The 22952-nt window shown below is 39.7% G+C and overlaps 2 protein-coding genes across 3 annotated transcripts in view; one reads left to right on the top strand and one right to left on the bottom strand.

Moving 5' to 3' along the window:
• The window catches only part of LOC140146762 (uncharacterized), a 37774-nt gene extending 26206 nt beyond the window's left edge, over window positions 1–11568 (top strand). For both annotated transcript variants that reach the window (XM_072168642.1, XM_072168648.1), the window contains exons 11-20: window positions 545–725; window positions 1210–1541; window positions 2541–3494; window positions 3911–4423; window positions 4668–4839; window positions 5604–6364; window positions 6505–6721; window positions 8248–9063; window positions 9676–9906; window positions 10933–11568. In XM_072168642.1, coding sequence (XP_072024743.1) covers window positions 545–725; window positions 1210–1541; window positions 2541–3494; window positions 3911–4423; window positions 4668–4839; window positions 5604–6364; window positions 6505–6721; window positions 8248–9063; window positions 9676–9906; window positions 10933–11030 — 4275 coding nt within the window. In that variant the 3' untranslated portion in view covers window positions 11031–11568. The remainder of the gene's footprint in view (window positions 1–544; window positions 726–1209; window positions 1542–2540; window positions 3495–3910; window positions 4424–4667; window positions 4840–5603; window positions 6365–6504; window positions 6722–8247; window positions 9064–9675; window positions 9907–10932) is intronic.
• A 9054-nt stretch (window positions 11569–20622) lies between these two features.
• On the bottom strand, window positions 20623–22015 carry LOC140158961 (uncharacterized). Its single transcript, XM_072182260.1, has 2 exons — window positions 21575–22015; window positions 20623–21253 (listed from the first exon to the last, which is right to left on the bottom strand). Exons 1-2 carry the CDS (start codon window positions 21985–21987, stop codon window positions 20623–20625), a joined length of 1044 nt encoding a protein of 347 aa, XP_072038361.1. The 5' UTR covers window positions 21988–22015.
• Between the last annotated feature and the right edge of the window lie 937 nt (window positions 22016–22952).

The following is a 22952-nucleotide window of genomic DNA, read 5'->3' on the forward strand; positions in this document are numbered from 1 at the left end:
TGTGCCGGCCCTGGTCCCTGTTCTGGTTGCAGTCTCGTCTCTTGATGTGAATGGCTTCGCGCACTCCCCTACGATAACAGTCACTTTCGCGGTATTAAACGCGGACATTGTCCCAATCAATGCGGTGCTCTCCAACAGGAAAGCTAGGTCTTTCGTGTTCCCTGAGTCTATTTCTTAGAGGGCGGGCACTGTCACCAATATTGGTGCATGGATGCACAATCAGCACATTGAAGGCCGTACAATGCACATGATTTATCCGATTGTGTGAAATCTTTAGGTGACACCAGTAATGAACGAAGTAATGAACTGCGTATATGGGAGTCACACTGCCCTTGATATGATTATAATTAACCGTATGCATTAGTTTGTGTTCAATAGAGAGATTGCGATTTCCAAACGTACGTATCGAACGTACGTGGAATCTATTCAAAATCACTCTCCTGTGACGGGATTTTGACTCCTACGTTCAATGCTACGTTTGGAAATCGCAATCTCTTTCTTATATCAAAACACACTTCGATCGCATTTGTTTTATATTTTTAAGGTTGGGGGTTATCGCACATATACCTACACAGCCCAAGGATATCCTTCCTTGAAAGTCTATACGTCTAATGGAACGGAACTAGTCAACCCTGTGTCAGTTTGTATAGGGGTATGCGCGGATTGTAAGAAAGTTGACAAGGGGAAGACTGCAGAAGCACAATATGGAGACGCATACATTGGAGGTAAGTCGTCGATGGATCAATATAATTATGTTTGTTCACAGTAAGGTATTTATCATTATGCTACCGGGTATTCAGTCGTTGCTAGCGACTGCAATTCAAAGTTGTGTCAGTTGAAAGCTGACTTGTGTTAAACTGGGAGTGATATGACCACTGACGCTGGACATTCTACCGAATCAATATATCGGCAAAATTGCCTTCCGATAGAGCGAGAATGTCATCTAAACGCTCCGATGGTATTGGCTGCTTACGATACGACTATTTAAAAAAAGACATGTTCATCATTGTGCATTTCAGTCAGTTCTGAGTACTTTTGCATATTTATAAAAGTTTGGTTCTGTAACCCCCAGATCAAATTTCAAACTATGCATCGGTGACTGCGTTCAATTTGATATAATGTCGGAAAAACCTTGGCTTTTAGAAATCATTTTGCAAACAAAAGTCACGATAAAAAATAGTCTCAAATCTGATGTCTTCTGTTTTCTAGGTTTTTTCCGTCTTCACGAACTTGATGACAACGAACATGACTGCAAAGATGAGATGATCTTCTACAACATGCAGTACATTGAATCTTTTCTGTACGCCATTGACGAAGTCAACCGCGATCTAACCGTTCTTCCTAACCTAAAACTGGGTGGTGTTGCTTTTGATACCTGTGGAAGCCCTAAACGGGCCCAAAGAGATGCGGCGAATTTCATCAGTGCTACAGTGGAATATCGCTATGGGTATCCACAAAATCGAGTAGTGGTTAGTGGTGTTATAGGGGAACAGACGAGTGATGTAACTCTGGCATTGGCAGATGTTGTAACTCCATTGCAGGTAAGTTTTGGTCACACTATATGAGCCCCATCCCGTCCGAGCATATAGAAGTCCCATCCCTATTTCACAACACAAGAAAACCATAGCATAGTGAGAGTCAGGAGATTATCATGTGCTTTTTTTTTTTTCTACATTTTATATTAAACGATTCTCATAACCATTTTTAATTGAATTGATTTATGCGTAATATTTTTCTTTTGTCATTTTAATCTTCTGTCCCGAAGGTTCAGCAAGACTTAATAATCACTGCTGTTACCACAATATATAAATAAGGGTTATAGGGACAGGATTGGGGGTAATATTAAGAAGTTTAGGTTATGATTATAACTGGAAGTAATACTAATAAAATATATCAATATGAAACGCTTGGCTCCAAACCATGTTAAGTCCCCAAGCACATGTTTTTGATTTACCTGTGCGATATTGCAATGGGTTGTGATGCTATAGGTATAGTAATTTCAGTTTGATGCACCACTACAAAGCAAACAGTGGATGGATGCTCAGTAACAATACTGTGTGAGGCCTTTGGTTCCCAAATGAGAACAAAATAATCTGCATATTGTTAAGCAGCATTGTTCTGGTAAATAATGGCTTGTTGATTGTACAACTCATTGTTGCTAATGTCAAACTTGTCAAAGTAATTGTGATTGTATCACACGTGTAAATGAGAAACATGTGGTTGTGGACTTAACATGGTTTGGAAACAAGCTCTTCATATGAAGACCTGAGTGCAAGAAGATCGTAAGTCCACTTGGCCCCTCAACGTGTTTAAACTAAAGTTGCGTATAGTTTGGTAATGTTTTATACATGTTCAGGGGCCAAAACAAATCTTTCACAACCTTTCATGATGTTTTGACCCTGGAACATGTATTAAACATTATAAAACCCTAAGAAACTATACGTAACTTTAGTGTATACATGATGAGGGGCCAAGTGGACTTACAAGTCTCCTTGCGCTCAGGTCTTTATTTATACTTTTCACACCTACTCTTCATACAGGTGCCACAGATTAGCTATGCTGCAACTACAACGGTACTGGACGACAACGTAACGTATCCATTCTTCCAACGTACTGTCGCATCCGATAATTTCCAAGCAGATGCCCTTCTTGATATCCTTAAGCAAATGAACTGGAAATATGTCTCTGTTGTCTACTCTGATGATGAATACGGAAACGATATGTACAAGTTGATATCAGAGAAGAAAACGTCCAAAGATATCTGTGTTGCAATGAGTACAAAGATATCAGCTAGTTACGATATGGAGGGTTTCAAATCTGTCGTAAGGAATCTCCGAGGTAACCCTCAAGCCAATGTTGTTTTGCTGCTAACCTCTGATTATGATACACGAGATCTACTTCTGGCAGCAGAATCGTTAAGCATCACCGACTTGCAATGGGTTGGATCCGATACGTGGGGATCACGCGACTACGTAACCGCAGCATCGCCGATCACCTCACAAGGCGCTATAACCCTAGAATTTAAACAGATGATTGATCCGGGTTTCTCGGCGTATTATTCCGCGCTGAATCCGTACGCGAACATTCGTAATCCGTGGTGGAAGGTGTTTATATCTGAGAAATATCAATGTAATCTCTATGGTTACGATGTAGTACAGAGGAGTGAATGGACTACGTGTCCTTGGGACGTTAATACAATGCTCGCGGAAGATCCACAAGAACCTGAAGTTTCTTATATTATTCTGGCTGTTAAGGCATTCGCACAAGGTCTACACGATGCCATGCAGGAACTTTGCCCGGATAAGACTGATCATCTGTGTACTGAGGTCATTGGGAATATGACGGTACTACAGGACAAAGTGCGAGCAGCAAAAGTGGACTATTTTAGCGATGGTTCTACCTTCCAGTTTGATGCTAATGGTAATGGGCCTGCAATGTATGATATACTCAACTATCAGAAGACAGATGATGGGTCTGCGACTACCTATGCATTGGTAATTACATTTTTAACATAATTTGACACTTGCATAATGAAACCGGTACAACTGCGAGTTTTTGAATGTTTTTAAAAGAGTGTAAGTGCAAGATATGATCTTTTTTAGTTATTTTTGCAAATTGAGATGAATTTCACATAGAGCATCAGAGGATCTAAGATAAAATCGTGGCCGTTCGTGTTCTTTTCCCTCATTGTGTCTATCAGTAAGCGGATTTTTTAAAAACATTTTTTCACAATAATACTGGATATTCTTAATGAACGTGATGAACTCAAAGGAGCGCCTTATGCTATTTTGGCCTTTTGTTAAACAGAAGAAAATCTCGAATATCATACAGTATGAAACTATTGAATGTAATGTTAAAAACTAATCATACAGAATTGTAATCTTTGGATTTCGTTTTACTTAAATTGAAGGTTGGCAGTTGGACTTCAAATGACGGACTCTCTCTGGACACAAATAGCATCAAGTTTTACGACGCAAATGGCGAAAGAGACCCCGCCAACAGTGAATGCATGGGTCGTTGCTTTGAATGTAATCCGTCCAGCAACCCGGATAGCTACCTTCACATTGATGGTCAGCTTCAGATCCCTGGACTCTTCGCTCTCCATGAAGCCGGTGATCATCTCTCTGAATGTGGCGACTTTAGATTATCTGGACTGCTGAATATAGAAGCTATGCTATACGCCATTGATATGATTAACAATGACCCTAATATACTGCCAGGAGTGACCCTTGGAACAACCGTTTTTGATACGTGTCTGAGAAGCTCCCGTGCAGTTCGTGATCTGTCTTCGCTGTTGAGTGGATCCCATGTGTCAGTGTCCACCAATCAGATATGGTCGTCTGTTATCGGTGTGATAGGATCAGAGTCAGAAGATGTTACATTGAGTACGGCTGAGCTGACGGGTCAATACAAGTACACACAGGTACACAGTTTCTCTCTAATACTAATAGGATAACGCTTAAAAAATAAAGGCAGATGTCCGTGTATCTGTCATCAGGCCGGACTGTCTGGTTCTCTTTCGAAGCGTCTAGCCTGATAACTTTTTAGAACAGGTTCACTTCAATCATGCACCTCTTGCATATTATATTAATATATGCAGCAATCGACATTTATTTGATTTCAGTGCACTTACGCAAACCTTATGCAACTCTTTCCCCGTGTTACAGATAAGCTACGGACCAGGCGATACCCTGACACCATCGAATGCGTACCTCTACAGGGCCGGCACATTTGCTTCCGATGCATCCAAAGCCCGTGCCGTCATAGAGCTGTTGGGACATTACAGTTGGACTTATGTTTCCGTGGTTTATTCTAGTGATGACGAGGACATAGTTAATGGTAGGCAAACATTGCTATAAGGGAAGACTTTAGAATAATGATCGCCTGCCCAAGAGATACTAATTAGGGTTAATTTTAGGGTAAGGATTAAGAACCTTTGCTGTTGAAATTGCGTTATGGTTAGAGTATGTGGTTGTTCTTACTTCTTAGTTCTTGCTTAGTGCCATGGCAGGTGGAATCGGATTGTTATTTCTCTTCCTCACCCAATGCCTGACAGCAGACGTATTCGTTTGATTTAGGGAGTTCATTGTTCTGTATATTTTTTATTCTCTTTCATGATGCCTGTTAATATATGACGCAAAATTGAGCGATCGTCAACACCTTCTGAAATTATTTTATATAGAGTAAATCATTCCCTGTGTGGAAGAGGGCTGTTGCGAATAGTCTATTTAGGTTGGTATGCACCTGAAAGAAAAAGAGTGCATGGCGGAAGGTTGTTGGAAAAATAAGGTTTAATCAAGAGCTCCTGGAGTACTAGCCCTACCCGTCCCAAACCCTAATGTTCCTGGAACACTAAACGATAAACCTAACCCTTAATATGCTGTTCTTGAGCTGCAGAAGCACCGTGTTTATGTCCTTTTAATGCATGACTTGGAAAACAAACTTGCCGCACAGGAACAACCAGTTAACATGCACAACAAGTATAAGTTACATTTTGGTAAAAGTTTACTTTTAATCATGATACAGACAGGTTACCTGGTCATCCCGCTATATTCTGTACATTTGGCTTTTATATTTATGTACTTGTTATGTTCTTTCTTTAGATGTGAAAGCATTCAATGAAGCTGCTACTAATGCTCAACTATGCATCGCAACGCAAGAGATGTTGGGTCCAAATAACACCTATCCTCAGGTGATGGACTCCATTCTCGATAAAACACTCGATAATGTAGTTGTGGCGTTTTTGAAGATGGACGATATTACCAGTCTTCAACATCAACTTGTGATTAGAGGCGGCGATGTACGACACATTACATGGGTGCTAGCATACCCATACGATCTGGAGACTAACCGGTTCATCATCGGTGGCGCTGGTGGATCTATCCGTTCATTTAAAGGTTCGCTTGCTATCAAGGCTGAAGAAACTGTTCCTGACAACTTCAAACAATACGTAACATCTTTGCGAGTGAACAATAGCACAAGAAATCCATGGTTTAAAGAATACATCGACAGCACGTTCAATTGTGGTGCGCCTAACACTTGTGACGGATCAGAAGGCGTCAGCTCGGATGTAATCGACGTTAATGGGCAGCTTGTTGAAAGTATTATAGACTCCGTCAAAGTTGTCGCCACTGGCATTGATATGCTTCTAAAAACCAAATGCCCTCAGGCTGTAAGTGGAATGTGTGCTGAGTTTCTCAGTGCTACACCTGAGGAATTTCGTAACGCCGTCAAATCGTATACTTTCACAAGAGAAGATGGTTCGTTCTTTGGTATTACAGACGAGGAAAATGCCATTATGCCCACATTTGAAGTCTGGAACTACCAGGATATTGCCAACAATGGCAATTTTGAGTATGTGAAGGTATGTACTTCGTTTTTCAAGTACCATATATTCTGTGTTATAAGCAGTAACGAAAAGAAAAATCTACTTTCAGGTTTAATAACATTACAGCAACATCCGTAAAAACGTAATATTTCTTTTAATGTATACACGTTGTACAGGTAGGATATTGGCAACCTGGCAATTTACAAATTCCTGACGATGGGGTTACATTGTATGAAGGAGTAGAACAAACGTTACAACCAGGTACGCCAACCTCCAGTTGCGACGATCGCAGTGAATGTGGACAATGTCTGCCACCAACGACAGCCGTAATGACCACACATTTACCGCCAACTACTACGATGCCGACAACTGTACTGAGGACTACTGAAAAAAGTAGGTGACTGGTTTTATGCAGGACTATAATACCCATAGCATTTATAATGTTGTATAAACAATAGAGGAACTTTGAAATTTAATAGAGTTTTGGAATTAAATTTAACACTGGAACTTACTTTTTGCAACTATTGCGACGTTGTGTCTGGAACCACCAGACTTCGTCAGACAACTGACCCGCTGGACTGGTCACGTGATAGACGGCGCGGCTAAGTATCGTCCCGATGGCCCGGTCCCATGCATGAGATAAGTTGAAGCGGAGTCCCCATCTCTTGTTCAGTGATGGTTGCTCAATGCGCTCCCAAATGGCTTCCTTTATGCCTCTCCTATGCCATTGTTCCTCCTGATTCAGAATCACGACTTCCTCGTTCTTAATTGAGTGTCCAGTGTCCTTTAAATGGAGGTAAACACCGGAGTTTTACGCTTCGTTGGTACTTGGTCTCCTATGTTGACCAATACGGAATTTAACGCCTGTTTGGGTTCTCTAACATAAGCCGCTGAGCAATCGGTGTCACCACACACAACCTCGAACACTCAGTTCAAACGTTTATCCTTCGGCTGCTTGTCCTTTACATTCACAAGTTTCCCGCGAAGCGTGTTAACTGGTTTGAAGGACGTGGAAATTCCGTAGGATTTGAAGTGGTTCTTCACACGTTCCGAGATTCCCGAAATATGTGGTATAGTAACACGGGTGCTGTTGGTTTGACCACTCGCGCCTCCGGTCCTTGGTTCCATACTCTTGGTGGCTATAAGAAAGGCCCAGTCCGGATAACCACATTTATTAAGGGAAGGGCTGGCTTAATGTGGTCCTTTTCCTCGGGAACTTGTTCGGACTCACTAATGATCGTATCTGCTCTATATTGGAGTTCGACTAACTTATGTACGAGTGGATGATGGGAACCAAACTGAAAATAATGGTCAGTATGTATGTGTGTGTGTGTGAAACTGGATGACTAAGAACATTCACTCATTTGAAGTTTAATATTCTTCTATTCAAAATTACATGTGGATCATTATTCTATGTATTATTACATGAAGTGGTATCTCAACAAACACACGCCTCCATAATGTGCTCATTACTTCTCAAGTCTTCAGGTCTCTCTTGGTCAATTCCATTTGAAATCCATACACATGTACCACCCATTGGAAGAAATGGCCTTAATCTCCCACACAGGGGGTGTAGATTTCAAATGGAATCGCCCATTCAGATAATCCCATTTGAAATCACACTCCCTGTGTGGAAGATTAAGATTAAAGGCCATCTCTTACAGTGTACGAATCAGTTGTAAGAATTGTGCTTTGCGGAAATCTGTGCTCCAGTCCTGAGAAGAGTAGTGACATGCCTTTTCTTTATTTAGGCCCTACATCTTTATAATTCTTAGCAGTGAAAAGCGGGTGTATTCATTGTTTTTATGTGTGTGTATGTATTTGTCTTTTTTACAGGATCCTCTGTGTCATCCATATTTTGTTTCATAATGTGTCCTAGTGTATGACTTAGCTAATTGTTTGACTTAATTACATTTCAGTTACAACGAATCAACCAACAACGACGACAATGACAACTGAACAACCAACAACTACAAAGGCAACTACACCTAAACCAACCCCGTCAAAATTACCCGATAAACCGAATCCGACGACAGAAGCGAAAAAGCCATCCAAACAACCTCAAGTGGATGTTGGTTCGTCCGAGCTGACGTCGGCCTGGTTCTATGCCGTAATCGTTTTCGCCGCCATTGGACTGCTTATAACGATAGCCTTGATTGTGTTGGTTATTCTACGATGGAAGGAGCCCGTCACCCAAGCCATGTCTCCTTTCTTGCTGCTTATGGTGCTCATTGGTGTCTTCCAAATGTTTACTTTGGTTATTGTGTTCGCCGTGCCTGTGTCGGTACCCGTATGTGCTATACAACGTATTGATTCTGGCATCGGATTCGCTATGTGCTATGCTGCGTTGTTCCTCATGACAGTACGTCTTTACCGTATGGGCAGACATCGTACAATATCAGGTCCAAAGACCAGTTTTATTGAAACCGGAAGCCAGGTGATTCTGTTCCTATTCCTAGCTGCTTTCCAATTTGTTATCGACATTGAATGGTTGATCTTAGAGCCACCTATGTTGGTACCAAGAGATGGTGGCCCAACTCCAAAGCCTGGTGGCACACCGCTGCCAGTCGTAGGAGACTGTAAATATGACACGGCCCATCTGCAGTTCTCATTCATCTATATCTATATATTGTTAGTTCTCAACCTAGGAGTGGCGTTGATAGCAAGACGACGTATATCACATATGGTGTCCATGTCACATGTACAAATTGATACTATATTGCTGGCCAATATAGGTAAGTTAAGATTGTTTCATACACATGTAGGTCTCTAACAACAAGCGATGTTTCATACACATGTACGTATCTAACAACAAGCGATTTATTTAAACTGAATGCCACTGTTTCTTGATGTGCACATAGTTTGTCGTCGCCTTTAAATTCTAACAAATTCCTTTTGACAGTTTTAATTCTCAATAAAGTTCAAATCTGTCCCTGATACGACCAATTTGACATGCAACCCGGGCCAGTATATGGCCCAGATATAATTATAAGTCGACATAATTATACGTCAAATTAATTTGTTCAGTCCAGCTATCCAGAAAGTGACCGGAGAATGGTTGAATGAGTTATTACCAATCTAAAGCTGAATTTATACTCCATCGCTGAGTGGCGAGCGATTAGTATTTAACCAATGAGGTAGCTCGCTTTCCCCGATGCAATAAAAAGCGTACCACCTCATTGGCTGAAAACCAATCGCTCGTCGATCAGCGATGGAGTATAAATTCAGCTTAAAACGTGGGTAAACTATGACAAAATGTTGTAAGGAGTCTGCCCAGTCAACCAATCTAACTCGTTCACTCCCAAAAAGCGAGCTATATGAAAATTTCGCATCTCTTTCTTTTGCAGGTTGCATTTTTGTAATGATCGTATGGGTGTTACTGGGAGAATTAATACACGCAGATTTCCATCGGTTGTCCATTAGTATCCTTGCAGTACTCAATGGCTACATTGTGCTCGCTACAGTGTTTCTATACAGGGCAAAGATCCTATTCTTAAACCATGATCCATTCGAAGATACTATGAGCAGCGGGGTACCAGACTATGGGTACGGTATGAAGATGGATGTACCTAGTAATGGTAAGTGAATAAATGTATCAGATCCGGGGGGGGGCATTTTGAGATTCATTCCCTCATATTTTTGTTATGACTGCTATTTGCGCATCAGTATATTCTAGACATGCCTTTCTAGCACATATCGCTTAGAGCCAGAACCATATATGTCCATTTGTTTTCTCAATTACATAGGCCTATTACTCATTTCGGCAACAAATGGACGGTTAATTATGCCCTCTATAATAAATGCAAGTGACTTTGGGGTATATGCATGGTCACTTGACCACTTATAAGTTATAGTTAGACACAAGTGAACATGCATATACCCGAAAGTAACTTACATTTTCTTGTGGAGGGCAGAATTAACCGTCATATTTGTTACCGAAATGAGTAAAATGTAATTGAGAAACCAAATGGACATAGGCTAGGTGGTTTTTGCTCTATGCCCTCGATATTATGTCCCACCGATTGTTGCAGACTGGTTCTTCTAAAAATAAGAAGCGACGCTACATCAGTTAGGGAGATAGCCATAGACATGTATGAAAAGTGCAAAGTGATAAAGACAAGGAGACATTAATTTTCTTTAAATCAGTACATGTGCATTAAACTTGCAACTGAGACATATACATCCAAAAAACTTTCGAGATCCTGCTGTACCGCGTATTATCTTACGTGGATTGACATATACTCGACTACTGTGCATGCATATGACGGCGTGTCCCTTGTTCGCTGAACAGTCACCCTCTGCTCTGGGTCTGCCGTGATGTTGAGCATCCTTTAGGGCAATCATACGTCATGTTGCACTTGGACTATTCACCTGGTGCTACATATTATATGCGAGCGTCATGTATAGACAGTGAAGTCGTTCTGGATCTGTTAGGCTTGGAATGGGAGACGATGGTGGGGCATAACATCTTCCGTGTGAATGCTATCATCTCTGATGCTGTAAAACAATTTGTCCTGTGGATAGCATGTGAGTGAGTGTGTGCGGTGATTTGAATAGGCCGGATATAGAAAACAATTTTAACCTTGATTTACTTTTTTTTTCAGACTTCGGGAATGGATCACACGTGGCGTTTGAAAACCCAGTAGCTACAACGGAGCTTGCTGATTTTAGTAATAGCGACTCCAAAGAACTGATTCAGTAACTAGCTTATATAGGCCTATCAGCATTTTAAGACAAAAGAAATCGAATATAATATTGTTATGATTGAAGAGTTAACTTCAACTATAATATTGTTGATTGCGGTTTATATGGCATTCAGAAAACAATAATGATATTCTTATAAGTGATATAAGATATTGAGATTGGAAGTTTTAGTCACATGCGTAGTTCGTGTATACTAAAATCTTCACCGAGAACTGGTAGGTATACTCGTAGTTATTAGTCAAGAAATATGACATTTCGAAATCAAGTCACGTCGATGTCCGAACGTAGCTAAAGTTACAAAGGTTTCGAACACTGTACATGATTGCAATCGGGAATGAGAACCAGGAAGGCTCGCGGGCTACAAAACTGTACAGGGATTTTTAACCTAATTTAACTGTTTTGTTCCTACTAGTAATTATACAGTACTTTATACTTAAAAGTATATGTAAAGCGTAATTAGATAAATGTAACGTGTAAGAATTATGTGTACTTTTGTGATAAATCCAGCAGATATGGAAGTATCTGCCATTGCTGTAGATTTTTTTGTAACTTGTTGTTTTTGTAAACTAATGTTTTGATACAAAAAATGGATCTTTTATATTTTACTATGCGTGTTAGTAAATATGTAATATATTTATACTTTTGTATTCAGGTTGACGTAGGATAGTTTTAATCTTTTAACAATCAGTGTTCATTGTCAAAAGGATAGGTTGTCTTGGCAAGCTGAACTCTGTAGAAACGGTTGTCTTGGCAAACTGAAGTCTCACGGCCACGGTGTAGAAACGGTTTGGCAAACTGTCTTGGCAAGTTTAACTCTGTGTAAACGTGTGTCTTGGCAAGCTGAACTCTGTAGCAACTGTTTAGAAAGTGAAGGCAAGAATGTGTTTAGAAACATTAGAATATGGATGTCAGATGTTTAGAAATTGAACACCATCATTGAACAATGTTCATAAATTCGACACATTGTGAAGGCAAAATTGCGTTTAGAAAAGTGTTTAATTTCTAAACACTGTTTTTGCAGTGTTGTCTTGGCAAGCTGAGCTCTGTAGAAACGGTTGTCTTGGCAAGCAGAGCTGCAGAAACGGTTGTCTTGGCAAGCTGAGCTCTGTAGAAACGGTTGTCTTGGCAAGCTGAGCTCGGTTGTCTTGGCAAACTGAGCTCTGTAAAAACGGTTGTCTTGGCAAGCTGAGCTGTAGAAACGGTTGTCTTGGCAAACTGAGCTCTGTAGAAACGGTTGTCTTGGCAAGCTGAGCTCTGTAGAAACGGTTGTCTTGGCAAGCAGAGCTGCAGAAACAGTTGTCTTGGCAAGCTGAGCTCTGTAGAAACGGTTGTCTTGGCAAGCAGAGCTGCAGAAACGGTTGTCTTGGCAAGCTGAGCTCTGTAGAAACGGTTGTCTTGGCAAGCTGAGCTGTAGAAACGGTTGTCTTGGCAAACTGAGCTCTGTAAAAACGGTTGTCTTGGCAAGCTGAGCTGCAGAAACGGTTGTCTTGGCAAGCTGAGCTTGGCAAAGCTGAGCTCTGTAGAAACGGTTGTCTTGGCAAACTGAGCTCTGTAAAAACGGTTGTCTTGGCAAGCTGAGCTGTTGAAACGGTTGTCTTGGCAAACTGAGCTCTGTAAAAACGGTTGTCTTGGCAAGCTGAGCTGTAGAAACGGTTGTCTTGGCAAACTGAGCTCTGTAAAAACGGTTGTCTTGGCAAGCTGAGCTGTTGAAACGGTTGTCTTGGCAAGCTGAGCTCTGTAAAAACGGTTGTCTTGGCAAACTGAGCTCTGTAAAAACGGTTGTCTTGGCAAGCTGAGCTGTTGAAACGGTTGTCTTGGCAAACTGAGCTCTGTAAAAACGGTTGTCTTGGCAAGCTGAACTCTGTAGACGTATCTTCAAGAATAGAAACGTAGTTATATGCCTATGCCTTGACTGAAGACTGCAGTTAAGAAACATTGATGCATGTTTCAAGCCCGGCTTAATATGGTCACTGGAAAGTGCAGTCACTAGAATTTTGCGATCAGTGGGTTTGGGTCATGATCATTGGGAAGGAAAAAAGTCGACTTTCGCGATCAGTGCATGATTTCCCAATAAATACAAAAATATTTTAAACGTTTTATGTGTTTTGGTTTTGATCAAACGTGCAATAACATAATGTTGGGTTACATAAAGGTCATGAAAAAAACGTTTTATAAAACTTTTTATAACAATGTTATTATAACATAATTGTTGGTAAACATTTTGGTACAATAATTTGTCAATACATTACTTACATTATGTTAGAATGTTTTGCAGAAACTTTTCAAATATGTTTCTGAAAGTTATTTAAAAATAATATTGTATGCCCTTTTGGCCTTTAGACAATATTATATCCTTCATTGAACACATCAGTTAAACGTTTTCTTTTTGCTGGGTTGCTCCTTGGCCACTGGGAAGAGGCAGCCACGTAGGTATTATGTTTTGTATTCATTATTACTAATATTAAAATAACTCATTATAGTTTGTATGTTGGTTCGTCAATGTAGATAAATTAGTCCTGTAAATATGTATGTATATAATATTCATGGCTTATTATTACCGAGTTCTTTCTAATAATAATGATATGCCAATAGACCCATAAATAAATTTGTGGCCGGGTATGTAGTCCTCCGTTAGTTCGACACTTCCCTTGGTCGATAACTGTAAACCCAAATCCTAACCCAAACACTGCTGCCCTATGATGATACCCGTATCGAAAGCCATAATAATCCCGACTGATCCGGTATTTGCTCTTGTTTGGCTCTAGAGATCATCGCGTCGTGTCGGGCATGCGGAGGACTGCGTAACATATTGTGCTGAATTGTTTATAAATGATTTGATATAATTAAACTTATTTAAATGAATTAAATCAGTGTCACTTGCATTATTTATACTTTTATTACTATAGCATCATTATTAGAGTTATTGTAACAAAGGGCTAAAACCCGGCCCCCAACTCAACACAAAAGTTGGCAACCATGAGAGTTACCAAATCTTTGCAATGATTTTAAATCAAATTTAGCCCCTTTTTATGCAAAATCGAGGACAAAATTTGCACCAAAACAACCCCTTTTTTGTGGCTTTCAATGACTAGAATTTCAAACACCCCTTTGCAATGACTAGAATTTCAAATATCCCTTTTCAATTACACTATAAATATTGACATAAAATTACCGGATTTTCTCAAGTACCCCTTTTATCCAAATTTTGCGGACAGTGCAAATAAAATACTCCCTATTTTGCTGCTTTCATAGTCAAATTTTGCGGACAGTCCACAAATTAAATACTCCCTATTTTGCAAATTTCGCGGTCCTTGCTACTGGTAAAAATTACCCTTTTCCGCGCTACTTGGTAAACTCTCATGGTTGTCAATTTTGGGTTAAGCTGTGGAACCTGGCTTAAGAAACACTTTCATCTCAGAGTCAAATGGGACAGGGAAGTATTCTAATAAGCAACTATATTACATGTTACATAAATGATTACTTCATCAACACCAATATCACCTGTAGATGATTACTTCATCAACACCAATATCAGCAGTAGATGATTACTTCATCAACACCAATATCATCAGTAGATGATTACTTCATCAACACCAATATCAGCAGTAGATGATTACTTCATCAACACCGATATCAGCAGTAGATGATTACTTCATCAACACCAATATCACCTCTAGATGATTACTTCATCAACACCAATATCACCTGTAGATGATTACTTCATCAACACCAATATCACCTGTAGATGATTACTTCATCAACACCGATATCAGCAGTAGATGATTACTTCATCAACACCGATATCAGCAGTAGATGATTACTTCATCAACACCAATATCAGCAGTAGATGATTACTTCATCAACACCGATATCAGCAGTAGATGATTACTTCATCAACACCAATATCACCTCTAGATGATTACTTCATCAAAACCAATATCACCAGTAAATGATTACTTCATCAACACCAATAGCAGCAGTAGATGATTACTTCATCAACACCAATATCATCAGTAGATGATTACTTCATCAACACCAATATCAGCAGTAGATGATTACTTCATCAAAACCGATATCAGCAGTAGATGATTACTTCATCAACACCAATATCAGCAGTAGATGATTACTTCATCAACACCGATATCAGCAGTAGATGATTACTTCATCAACACCAATATCAGCAGTAGATGATTATTTCATCAACACCGATATCAGCAGTAGATGATTACTTCATCAACACCAACATCAGCAGTAGATGATTACTTTTTTACCACCAATATCACCTGTAAATGATTACTTCATCGACACCAATATCAACAGTATGTGATTACTTCATCAACATCATCATAGCTACTTCGTCAAAACCGATATCAGCAATAGATGATAAGTCCATCAACAACAATATCAGTAATAGATGATTACTTCATCATCGACAGATAGCTACAACACCAACTGCAAAAGTAAGGAGCTACTTAATCAATACCAATATCAGCAGTAGATGATATCAGTAGAAGCTAGTAGATGATTACTTTATCAACACCAATATCACCAGTAGATGATTACTCCATCAACACCAATATCACCAGTAGATGATTACTTCATTAACATCGATATCAGCAGTAGATGATTACTTCATCAACACCGATATCAGCAGTAGATGATTACTTCATCAATACCGATATCACCAGTAGATGATTACTTCATCAATACCGATATCACCAGTAGATGATTACTTCATCAACACCGATATCAGCAGTAGATGATTACTTCATCAACACCGATATCAGCAGTAGATGATTACTTCATCAACACCGATATCATCAATAGATGATTATTTCATCAACATCGATATCAGCAGTAGATGATTACTTCATCAACACCGATATCATCAATAGATGATTACTTCATCAACACCGATATCATCGATAGATGATTACTTCATCAACACCAATATCACCAGTAGATGATTACTTCATCAACACCAATATCAGCAGTAGATGATTACTTCATCAACATCGATATCAGCAGTAGATGATTACTTCATCAACACCAATATCACCAGTAGATGATTACATCATCAACACCGATATCATCAATAGATGATTACTTCATCAACACCAATATCACCAGTAGATGATTACTTCATCAACACCAATATTAGCAGTAGATGATTACTTCATCAACATCGATATCACCAGTAGATGATTACTTCATCAACACCGATATCATCAATAGATGATTACTTCATCAACACCAATATCACCAGTAGATGATTACTTCATCAACACCAATATCACCAGTAGATGATTACTTCATCAACATCGATATCAGCAGTAGATGATTACTTCATCAATACCGATATCACCAGTAGATGATTACTTAATCAACATCGATATCAGCAGTAGATGATTACTTCATTACCACCAACATCACCAGTAGATGATTACTTCATCAACACCGATATCATCAATAGATGATTACTTCATCAACACCGATATTATCAATAGATGATTACTTCATCAACACCAATATCAGCAGCAGATGATTATTTCATCAAAACCAATATCGGCAGTAGATGATTATTTCATCAAAACCAATATCGGCAGTAGATGATTACTTCATCAAAACCAATATCACCAGTAGATGATTACTTCATCAACACCAATATCATCAGTAGATGATTACTTCATCAACACCAATATCATCAGTAGATGATTACTTCATCGACCCCAATATCAGCAGTAGATGATTACTTCATCAACACCAATATCATCAGTAGATGATTACTTCATCAACACCAATATCAGCAGCAGATGATTACTTTATCAACACCGATATCAGCAGTAGATGGTTACTTCATCAACACCGATATCATCAGTAGATGATTACTTCATCAACACCAATATCAGCAGCAGATGATTACTTCATCAAAACCAACATCACCTGTAGATGATTACTTCATCAACACCAATATCATCAGTAGATGATTACTTCATCAACACCAATATCAGCAGCAGATGATTACTTCATCAAACCAACATCAGCAGTAGGTGATTACTTCATCAACACCGATATCATCAACACCATTTTTTCTGAGCATGTTTACTATTGGATTGAGCCATCACATGATTATAATAGGCTTTACTGATTGGTGGGTAAGGTCAATGCTATTGTTTATTTTGTGATAAGGCTGAGCATATTACTGCATATATGAAACATACACTGCTATTTTGATACAGGCGATTTACTCCATTACTTCCAACTGACAAAATTCAGTTCCTGTTATCTACCCAGTAATGTTTGCTTATCTTAATTGGATCTCTAATAATTATTGGGCCACGGTTATCATGGTTATTATCTGCATGGTATATTAATTGAATTTCAATATGCCTATGATATTGATTTGAAAGTTTGTATTTCAATGAGTTTCTTGTTGGATAGAGAGTTATATAAGCCAGAGTCAGGATGTAGGTATCATTATGGCTCAAATCACTAATTTATTGTAAGATCAGTGCAGAGTAAGTTAGATATGAAAATGGAAAGTTAGAACAAATTACTATACACCTGGTCCATCACTTGCATTACATTTCAGATGTTTTAACAATGATTTAAAAATCTACATCATATGTAAAATTTGAGGACATTCGCCGTAATGCAAGTTGTCGTAATGTCGTTGCTGCTCTTCTAAATTCATTTTTAAAATATCCGCCCCAGATCAAGTAGATGATTACTTCATGAACACCGATATCAGCAGTAGATGATTACTTCATCAACACCGATATCACCAGTAGATGATTACTTCATCAACACCAATATCAGCAGTAGATGATTACTTCATCAACACCGATATCAGCAGTAGATGATTACTTCACCAACACCGATATCACCAGTAGATGATTACTTCATCAACACCAATATCAGCAGTAGATGATTACTTCATCAACACCAATATCACCAGTAGATGATTACTTCATCAACACCGATATCATCAATAGATGATTACTTCATCAACACCGATATCACCAGTAGATGATTACTTCATCAACACCGATATCATCAATAGATGATTACTTCATCAACACCGATATCAGCAGTAGATGATTACTTCATCAATACCGATATCAGCAGTAGATGATTACTTCATCAACACCGATATCAACAGTAGATGATTACTTCATCAATACCAATATTCCATAGGGGATATCTTCCATAGGGGTGTCTTCCATAGGGGTGTCCTAATAGCCCAATGATGTTTACCCGTGTTCCCAAGTAGGGAATCCAATTAAATGGCAGAGTTTTCACAGTTGACATGTTAAACGCATGTCAATACACATGTTAGTGTATTCAGTAATATAAACGAGTATTTATGAGCTTCATATACGGTCCACAACTTAAGTGCCCCCCTAATACTTTTTAGAATAAGTCAAAAAATGTTTCACGAAATGTAAAAAGATATGTAATATTATGTAGTCATAGGTATAAAAATCTCTCAACATTTTTGGAGTATGGTGGGGAATGAAGTTGTGGTTCACAAAGTGCCCATTTAAGTCTTAAAAGCCACAATGTATATATTAGTAAGATTTATTAAAGAGTGAGCCCTCAATTTTCATGAAATTATGGTTTGCAAGTAATTGTAATAATGTATTTTGATAAACTAGGCCTATTTATTACAATAATTATTACAATAAATCAATAGTCAATTTTATTTCAATTAAACTAAACTTTTATTTACAATTATATACAATTAACCTGATCCCTGCCCCTGTGACTCTATTTCTTCCTCCTCCCTCCCTCCCTCCCTCCCCCTCCCTTCCTCCCTCCCTCCCTCCCTCCTTCACCCCATCTCTCATTTCCTCCCTCATTCCCTCCCTCCCTAATTCCCCGTCCCTCATTCCCTCCCTCCCAAGCAGAGAGTATCTACCCATTTGTTTGATTGCCTGACTGTTTGCCTCCACCTGCCTACCCTCCCTTCCACCTCTCCTCGTCCCGACTCATGTCCCTCCCGCACCCTCTTTATAGAAACTTGTCAATATCTCAAAAAGACACATGTAAAATACATGCACAAAATAGATCCTGGACCTGAGTCTCGCTCCCATCTTTTAATTTCTACCCATTCCCTCCCTCGGATCATTTGCTTCCTCCCTACTATACCCCGATCCTTTCACCCTCCCTCCCTTCTCTATAATAACTTGTCAATCTCGCTTATCATATGTGCTATGGTACATCTGACCTTTGGGTTTCGGCACATGCATTCGTCCGACAAATGCGAGAGTTCGTCTATTGTCAAGACAGTTGCGATGTTTTGATAATCCGCCCATAGGAGAAGATATCTGTCTGCACGGAAAAAGCTTTCTCCTTCAACAAGTTCTGGTGCAAATTGTGGACATCGCCTGTAAGTGTCCTGCTTTTGACATGAATCCATGTATCCCAGACCTACAGCACAATCCCTGGTAACAGCAAAACCAAGATCAATGATCTTAGCTTTAGGTCGATCGCTGTTTGGGGGATGGAATATGAGCACATTGTTCATGTGAAGATCTGCATGGATATATCCTCTGCCATGGAGGGTTTGCACACCCTTTCCGATGTCCTTGATGATCATCAACCAGTTGTTTCGACTTATGGATCCGCTATCGTAGTACATTTGTTGATGTCCCTAGTCCATATTCATCAGATATCCTTCTGTTCATGTTCTCACATTCTTGTAAAATAATGTAAGGCTAGTGGAAAGTAGTCACATACCGTATTGTTGTTTGATTTTGTTACATTATTGTCCAAATGCCAAATGTCTTTGTGGTGGGGCTTGTGAATTGGACAAAGAACCATAATCTTATACACTAAATCAATAGTCAATTAATCAATTAGTGCCATACTTTCATTAAACTTTTATTTACAATTATTTACAATTAACCTGCAATGTGCAGGGCAATATAGAAATCCGTATTAATATAATACGGTTCAAATAATAATATAATAAATTACCTATGTAATACCAAGGATTCTCGAGTAATTAATAATAAAATAATGTACCAATGAGTATGCATTTGTTTCCGATCCCTGCCTCCATGACCCCCTTCGTCCCTCCCTCTTTACCCTTTTGTTTGATTGCCTGGTTGTTTACCTCCCTCCCTCCCTCCCTGCCCTCCCTTCCATCCAGCCTTCTCTACCTGTTTGTTCCCCGATTCATGCCCGCCTCCTTCCCCTACCATCCCTTCTTTTTAGTAGCGCATCCCCGACCCCTCTTTATAATTCCAATCAGTAAAAGTATTTTTCTGATCACAGCCTCCGTGACTCCCTTCCTCCCTCCCTCACTACCCATTTGTTTGAATGCTTGGCTGTTTACCTCCCTACCTGCCTGCCCTCCCTTCCAGCTTTCTCTTTCTTCCAGCCTTCTCTCCCTGTTTCTTTCTCCGATAATCGGGAATTTCCTACCCACCTCCTTCCCCTCCCACCTTCGTTTATTATATCTTTATTATATCGAGACATATAACATACATTACTCGCATATTAGAGAGAACCCTGTGCCCCCTCCCCCATTAAGTTTCTCCCTATACCCGTCCCCTTTACCCTCCCTTTCCTCCCTCCCCTCTCTACAATATCTTGTCGATCTCCCGCAGCACGTGCCCAATGGTGCATCTGATCATTGGGTTTCTACACGTGCATGCGTCAGACAAAGACGAAAGTCCGTCTATGGATAAGGCAGTTGCGATGTTTTTGATCATCCGCCCATAGGAGAAGATATCTGTCTGCACGGAAAAGAAGCTTTCTCCTTCAACAAGTTCAGGTGCAAAATGTTTGCATCGCCTGTAAATGTCCTCCTTTTCACAGGAATTCATGTCTCCTAAACCTACAGCACAATCCCGCGTAACTGCAAACCCAAGATCAATGATCTTAGCTTTAGGCCGATCGCTGTTTGGGGGATGGTGTAAGAGCACATTGTTCATGTGAAGATCTGCATGGATATATCCTCTGTCATGGAGGGTTTGCACACCCTTTCCGATGTCCTTAATGATCATCAACCAGTTATTTCGACTAATGGATCCGCTATCGTATATTTGTTGACACAGGCTGGTGGTTTTGTATGTTTGCCAGTATCCGACAAATTCCATGGCAAATGCCACTAAATGCTGTTGTTGAATAATTCCAATTAACTTTGGAAACTCTTCTTCACCGTCTACTGCTTGCAACGCACGGATCTCCTTTTTCATTTCCCGATAACCACTGCAGAACATTAAAAAAATTACAAAAAGAATAGGCATATGAGTCTTAGATCTGAAACGGAACAAAATGCGCATAACTTGCTCAAATAAACCAGTCAGTTTGAAACAAAGTTTGTTAAAAACAGACCTGAAACTTTTCCTCTTTTCCATAAAAGTTTTTTTTTCCTGAAATTTACACATTATTTGTTTATTTTCAGCACAATTTGAACTTTTTAGCACGATTTTGGGCTATTTTCCTCTTTTTTAAAGACATTTTCCTCCTTTTTTTACAAATGGTCAGTTTCAGGTCTGCATATAGGTTTTGATTCATTGAGTCCATTACCTTTCAGGAGCCTCCATATCTATAATTTTTGCCGCCATCAAGTACCCGGAGGCTTTATGTCGAGCCAATTCTACAGATCCAGTACACCCTCTTCCTAAAACAATCAGTTCGCCGTCTTGTGGGTTCTTTACAGGGCGAAGTGACCGGCCGTCGATCAAATTGCAACCAAGATAGTGCTTGCCACAGCTAGGGATTAGGTTGGGTCCAGAAAGTTGAATATCTCTCAGGCGCTTCTTCTTTTCTAGATGATCTTTGCGTTGTAGTCGTCTGCGCTGGAATGCAGCTTGCCGTTTCTTTCCCCAAGTTTTCTTGGTGTTGGACAAGATTTGCCGACGATCTGGATGGTAACGAGGTATCGGTTTCAAACGCCGAAATGCTAGGTATCGCTGCACTTTATGATCATCTATCCCCATGCTGGCGAATGATATTCGAAGTGGCACTTGGATGCTGTAAAAGTGTAGATAATGACAAATCATAATTGACTTAACATAGAAGAAACGTTTGCAACTTACGTCTCACGACTAATTATTGGAGCTGTGAATCTGAGTTTACGTTTTTTCATCGTATTATGTTGTTACTGCACTTTGGATGCTATTTCCCTGTGATTATCCTGGTGATACTCGATGTCCCGTTCTAATATGATCTGCGATGCGGAAACTGAAGAAGGGCCACAGTCAATGTCATACGTTTGGTCCTGCAAGAAGATAAAAGTTAAAGTGCGGTGAGTGATTTGAGATATTTGAAGTTTGAAATGTTACTATGGCAATTGGGATATTAATTTTAAACATTTTCAAGAAATAAATTGTTTGCTTACATGGGCATTCATAAGGGCGAAACAGTCCGGTTGAACATCACCGAGGCCAAGAGTGAAGATGCTGCAGTCGTCCGTATCGTCTCCACCAATCTGAAAGTCAGCTATGTAATCCTGCTGATATGGACTAAGATGATATCCCGTAGGATCCCCGTTAGAACAAACAGTTGCAGCACCGAATGATAGTCGTGCATAATTGAAAATCGAGTCACGCGACTGATAGCTGCCCCATGAGACGTTGATCGTCTGCAGTTCCTCAGGTTTGATTTCAGATGAAGGCTGCTGGTGTTTTAGATCTTTTTTTGCGTGAAGAATTTTAACTGCAATCTGTGTCAGATCTTCAGACGGATTTTCATTGAGATTGTCATAAGTTTGGTCTGGGGTTTGGTCCTGTAAGAAGATAATGTGAAACTGTGGTGTGAACCCCGATAAACGAAAACATGTCTATAGTGTGAACTATAGTAACAAACAGTGATGTTGGGTGAGTCATCCATAATATTGGGTCGTGGGCACCGACCCTGATTGAGGGGGCATCGGGCTGATGGGGGAGGGGCCCTACCGTTTTGG

Source organism: Amphiura filiformis, chromosome 1 (assembly GCF_039555335.1).
Source record: "Amphiura filiformis chromosome 1, Afil_fr2py, whole genome shotgun sequence".
Taxonomy (NCBI): Eukaryota; Metazoa; Echinodermata; class Ophiuroidea; order Amphilepidida; family Amphiuridae; genus Amphiura; species Amphiura filiformis.